The following is a 6,593-nucleotide window of genomic DNA, read 5'->3' as shown; positions in this document are numbered from 1 at the left end:
TATGGGGGACTTTTGGGACAGCATTGGAAATGTAAATGAGGAAAATACCTAATAAAATAAAATAAAATAAATAAATAAAAGAAAAAAAAAAAAGAATTCCCTTAGCAAACTGAAAAGCTCCAGCTCGACCACTCTGGAACACAGCATATTACACAGATATGAACCCAGCCTCGCTATCCCTCAACAGGTGAATGGATAAAGAAACTGAGGGAAGTCAAGCAAAGAATTCGGCAGCTATGTGCGTTTGTTGTGCAGGCTTGATGGAGGGCATCCTCAGATCCCATGGTGGGAGAGAACTCCTGAAAATTGTTCTCAGACCTCTACACATGCTCTGTGACACAAGCATGCCACCCATCCCACATACCATACACGCAATAATAAAAAAAAGTTGTATTATTTGTACAAATGTGTGTGTATATAATTCATTAAAAATAAGAGAATGAGAGGCTGGAGGGATTAAGAGCACTGTTTGCTCTTCTAGAGTTCCGAAGTTTAATTCCCAGCCACCATGTGGTAGCTCAGAACCATTACAATGGGATCTCTTCTGTTGTGCAGAAGTACAGGAATATACATATATAAACAAAAAAGAAGAAAAATAAGAAAATGACGTCACACCATTCGCAAAACACTGTAGACAATTGGAGATCATGCTCAGTGAAAAAGGGCAGATGTTTTTTTTAAGACTTATTTATTATTTATTTTATTTATTATATATATAACATATTATAAATATATTATATTTATTATATATTATTTATTATTATAATGCACTGTAGCTGCCTTCAGACGAACCAGAAGTCAGATCTCATTACGGGTGGTTGTGAGCCACCATGTGGTTGCTGGGGTTTGAACTCCAGACCTTCAGAAGAGCAGTCAGTGCTCTTACCCACCAGCCCCGTCCCCCCACCTTTTTTTCTGGTTTTTCGAGACAAATTTTTTTTTTTTTTTTTTTTTTTGGTTTTCGAGACAGGGTTTCTCTGTATAGCCCTGGCTGTCGTGGGACTCACTCTGTAGACCAGGCTGGCCTCAAACTCAGAGATCCACCTGCCTCTGCCTCCCAAGTGCTGAGATTAAAGGTGTGTGCCACCACGCCTGGAAGATTTAAAAAAAAAATCCTTCTCTCACATGTAGAATTTATGTTATGAAAATATGTATAGAAGGGATGAAAGTAACAATGGTGCTGTTGGGAGGAGAAACAAGGGAGTAAGGGGAAGTGGTGAGTGTGAACACAGTATATGATGTCATATAGGAATAATTTTATAATAATAAATATATGCTAACTAAAAAAATTAACTACAGAAGAAGCAGGCCTTTGCTGTTACTGGAAGACCACAGTATCTCTAAGAAAATCAACTAGAAAAGAAAACCTAGGAAGGAAACAAAACGAGAAGGATTTCCTCAGTGTAGACCTTAAGTACTACATTCCCAGAGACCACTTCTGCCCCACCCACAAAGTGCTCATTTACATCAACTACTAGGAAAGCAACGAGTCTTGCCTGGACGTGACGTATTTCTCATACATCTCTTCTCTAGCCTTTTTGGTGTCTTCCAGTTGAACTTGCAGCCTTTCCAGCCGATCCTCCTCATGGGCACAGCGTACACTGAGCTCCATGTTTTGACGATTGAGGTAGTCTTTATCTTTCTGCAGCAGGGTGACTGTCTGCTGCAGGCTGCTGACCTATGGGAATCAGAGACATGCCCAGCGTGAGTGCTCCTTCTCCAGGCTGACTCGTGTATTGTATCCAACCACCCCTTTGTGTGTGTGTGTGGAGGGGGGTGGGTAGGTTTTGAGGTATGGTTTCTCTGTGTAGCCCTGTAGCCCTTGCTATCCTAGAATTTGCTCTGTAGACCAGGCTGACCTTGCTCTCAGAGATAGGCCTGTCTTGGATGCTAGGATTAAAGGTGTGCATTAGCACAGTCTGGCTAGAAAGTTTCCATTTAAGAAGTGATAATTCTTGGCAATTGTTAATGCAAAACATGCCTGCTAAGTCTCTTCTTTGTAGTCTTTCTCTTCCCTCTGTCTCTGTCTCTCTGTCTGGTCTCTGTTTGTCTGTCTGTCTTTTTCCTTCTTTCTGGTAACTACATAAAGAGGAGAAAAATAAGATTCCTCCTGTAATTTTATCTTGGGCTATTTGCTCCTCAATATGTGATAAAACATGAGTGGGTTGAAGCAGGAGCTTACCTCTTTTGATAATTCATTCCTTTCTTTAGCTTGAGCTATGTGAGAGGCTTCAAGTACTTCGTGTTTTCTTCTAAGCTCGAGTACGTCCTGTTCCAGAGCATCTCGTTCACTGTGAAAATAAAATCACAAACACACGTGACTGCCGGACACCTCTTCCACCTTCGCAGACGCTGAGCGGCAGGAAGCTGAGCCGAGCCTTGGGGCTTCTGTGTGTGTCTGTGAGCGTTAGTGTTAGAGCATCAATCCCTAAGTTACACTAAGCAGTAAACTACCTATGCTCTAAGGTATGACCTTGTTTCTCCCACTGGTGTTGCAGACATGGCCTCACTTAGCCTACACTAGCCAGGAACTCACAGCAATGCTGCTGTCCTGTTTTTCCCATGCTGTAATTACAAGCATACCCATCTCACCTTCAACCTTCCCTTAAAGCCAAAGCTTTTAAACAGCTAGAAGAAACTTAACAAATAATAAAAGAACCGAACGATAGATTCATGCCTTCTCAGGGTAAACCCTGTCAGAATTTATAACTGATACTGCAGAGCAGCACACAGGCAAGCAGCAGGCAGCAGGGCACTATTTCTCTTACACGTGGCTTACAATTAACTGTTACAAATAACAGTATACTTTAAAGCTCTCCTTTCAGATGAGCTGTCTCCCAGAACCGTGAGCCTAAGAACAGGGTCCAAACCTTCAGTAGGCATCTTTAAAACTGAGCACAGAGGCTGCTCCTAACTCCCCTTCCCTAGTTAGAACTTGGCCTGGAAGCTGTTTCACTGACTCCTCAGCCGTCCGCCACAGAACTGTTTTCTTTGTGCTGTTTAGATGATACAAACGGCCTACTCCTTAATGTATTTTACCTGAGGCTGCAGATTCCAGTCACAATTCTGAATCAAATATTTTCACATCAGTGAGGCTACACAGCAGCCGTCCAGCCATACACAGATGTTCATTAGTTGAAATGTACTATTCAGATCTTTCCCCATTTACTGCTAGCATCCCCTCATAGGTTCATAGTCTATCAGTGGGTTATGACTATGATTGTCAGTATTTATTGTTTAATATTTCTTTGACGAATTTCTTTTATGTATGTATGTGAGTACACCATTGCTGTCCTCAGACACACCTGAAGAGGGCATCAGATCCCAATATAGGTGGTTGTGAGTCACCATGTGGTTGCTGCGAATTGAACTCAGGACCCCTGGGTAGGCAGTACTCTTAACCATTGAGCCATCTCTCCAGCCCCCATCAGTATTTATTTTTATATTTAGGTTATAAATAGGAGTATACTATATTCTATTATATTTGATTGGTTGAGATTCTTCAGTTGACCACTGTGGTATTAACTGGAACTAAACCTTTCAATGTGATTTTGTCCAGTGTAGTACACTCTTCCACCTTCCCTCTCTCTGGTCTGTGCCAAGAAAAAATGGCTGAACTAGCAATGATCACAGCCCAAATTATTAATTTTGAAATAGAACTTCCTGTTACTAGAAATCAAAACACACTGGGTCAAGGGAATTAAATTACAAAATAAAGCTGCGAACATTATGTTCTGCCAGAGGCTGTAGAGCTGCTGAGACAAAAGTGACTCAGATATAAGTTGATGGCTTTAGCTGCCACATAGAATTTTATGTAGAAACAAATTCCTTATTCAGAACATTTGAATTCTAGAGATAACATAATATCTATACAGTGATTAATTTTGCACATTTGGGAGACTTTACCCAGGGGCATGTGCTCAGGTTAAGTTATATTTTCATGGCTTCTCCTTTTATTCTTTGTAGTGCTGCTGAGTGAACCCAGGATCACAGTGCGTGACCAATGAGCCACACTGAGTCCTGGGCTTGGTTTTCTGAATCAGGATTTCTGCTGTAGCCCATGCTGTCCTCAAGAAGTCATCATCTTCCTACCTCTGCCTCCCAAGTGCTGTGATTACAAGACTGTTGCCACCATACATGGCTTGTCCATATTTTTAAAACTCATTCATAAACCAAAAGGTTGGACTAGAACCCCTTCCTCTTTCTTACGGTCCTATTTTTAACAGATAGACTTGCTTATTTTTTTTAAATCAAGGTTTTGTTTTTCTTCTTAATTTTTTTATTATAAAAGTAAAAACATAATAAAATCCTATAATGAACACCCATTATTTGATCACACAACCTTGATGATTGTCAGCTGTGACTCATCTTGTTTCAGCCGCCAGGAATGAGTCAGGGAACTCGGATTACTCAGGTGATTATACTTTTTCTCATCATATTTATCATTTTGCTAGATTTAGAGAGGAAAATATGATATCAAAATATCAATTGTAAGTATTATCATATGATCTCAAACTACTTTAAAATGCTTCTTGGGAACTAGCTGGAAGAAGAGAGGATCAGTGGGGGAGGAAGGGACACAGGGTAGGTACTAAGGGGTGGACACGATTAAAAAAGTTATATATGTATATATGTACATATATATATATATATGTGTGTGTCATGATGAAAGTCTATGTATTATCAATAGCTGCCATTATAAACTTAATTATAAAATGTTTCTCTTGAAATTCAACTTTATTCAGGAGTCTACTGAACACAGCTCTCATAGATTCCAAGATCAAATTATTACTATATTTAGGCATAATGGCAAATACCAATACATACCACATACTAGCCAATAACACTTAGCAAATATTCTCAAGGCATTTTACAGGGTTCTATTTTCTTACATTTTAAAGGGTGGTAGCAATTTCTACATAAACTAAAAATCTCCAATATCCATCAAGCTGCATATGCTTACACAAAGGAGGAAATGGAGAACATTACTGTGTGGGTTATACAAGTACAGGTGACTGTGATGAGTACAAGAACTGAAAAGTCCCATGGCCACCCTAACAATTTACCTCTTCACTTTGTCATAGTTCTCTTGACGGTAATCACCTTGCTGAACTAACTGTTTTGTGTCTGCTAATTCTAAGGTCAAACGTTGACATCGAATTAGAAGTTCAGCGTTATTTCTTCGATCTTCTTCATATGTCTGTAAATCAAATGAAGAATTTCATATTTCAAAGTAAACACAATCGATCATATTTTGTATTGACTTTTTCTAAGGAAATATAAATGTTCTTATATATAAGGACACACACACACACACGGACATATAAATGTCCTTATAAGTAAAATAAAACATGTCTAAATAGGTTATAATAGTTACCCAAAGAGAGGTCATCTTGAATTCACAAGATTATTTATAAATTAAATTTAAAATATTAATTTCTACATGTCTGGTTTGGGCTAGATATTGTACATACTAAAATGAGTAAGACAGTTTCTTCCCTCTTGAAAACATAAAACAAAACAAAAAAAAGCAACCACTGAATAGCAGGTTCCGAATTTCTATCCAAGATCTGCCTGAAAGACAACTGTGAGAAATCTGAAGACAGGGCCCTTTGCTTTGGGTGACCATCACAGCCTCCTGCAGTAGGGCTCTCACTCTGTGAGAATGGAATGCTACTGAGCTTATTGTAGGATTTAGCTGAGGATGCTCCATCCCCTGGCCCCCCAGGATCACTCTGTACATCATTTAATACCTATATCCTAAAAGAAGATGCAGTTCTGCCAAAGCCAAACATTATTGGCCATTTAACTGTGTCAGGAGAGGGGACAGCTCTGTGATTAGAAGGTAGAGTCCAGAATTTAGTTTCTAGAAGTTAAGTAATTTACAATATGACATTTGTCTAAGCATCAGTGTTACCTAATGGAATTCTTGCAAAGATTATTAATACATGTAAAGAGCTTACAAAATGTATACCACATAATGAATGCTCATTAAATAAAAATTAATGTCTATAATATTTTCTATTTTCTTTGACTAAAGGATCACAGACAAATCTATAGTACACTAACTGCATAAAGACTATGATACAATTCAGAGAAATATACACACAATACAAAATTTGCCAAAACTTCCAGGGTGGACAAAAGATAAAACACCCAAGTAACCCCAAGCGGTAGGAGACATGTTAGTCGGAAACAGCAGGAAAGGCCAGGGTCCTGAACCTTGCTAATGCTGTGACACTGTAACACAGGTCTTCACTTTGTGCTGACCTCAGTCATAAAACTATTTTCATGGCTACTTCACAACAATAATTTTGCTACTGTAATGAATCCTAATATAAATAGTTGTGGTTTCCAATCTTTTAGATGACCCCTGTGGAAGGGTCAATGAGCCCTAAAGGGGCTGTGACCCACAGGCTGAGAAACAGTGCTCTAAAGGGATGAACTGGTAAACAGTGTATAGTTCCTGAAGGAAAACAAAGCAAAACAAAACAACCTACAAAAATCACCCAGCAAAGTTCTCTAAGAATCTAAGGGTAGGGACAGAAGACAGAGAAGTGGAGGCCCAAACACTCATGAACACTTTAGAGCCT

At 39.1% G+C, this 6,593-nt stretch overlaps 1 protein-coding gene across 4 annotated transcripts in view; it reads right to left on the bottom strand.

Moving 5' to 3' along the window:
- Positions 1-6,593, bottom strand: part of Pibf1 (progesterone immunomodulatory binding factor 1) — a 159,496-nt gene that overhangs the window by 121,056 nt on the left and 31,847 nt on the right. For all 4 annotated transcript variants that reach the window (XM_021181398.2, XM_029468942.1, XM_029468943.1 and 1 more), the window contains exons 6-8: positions 5,067-5,200; positions 2,183-2,291; positions 1,497-1,678 (exon numbers count right to left, since the gene is read on the bottom strand). In XM_021181398.2, coding sequence (XP_021037057.1) covers positions 1,497-1,678; positions 2,183-2,291; positions 5,067-5,200 — 425 coding nt within the window. The remainder of the gene's footprint in view (positions 1-1,496; positions 1,679-2,182; positions 2,292-5,066; positions 5,201-6,593) is intronic.

Source organism: Mus caroli, chromosome 14 (assembly GCF_900094665.2).
Source record: "Mus caroli chromosome 14, CAROLI_EIJ_v1.1, whole genome shotgun sequence".
Classification (NCBI taxonomy): Eukaryota; Metazoa; Chordata; class Mammalia; order Rodentia; family Muridae; genus Mus; species Mus caroli.
This window is presented reverse-complemented; position numbering and strand designations above follow the sequence as displayed.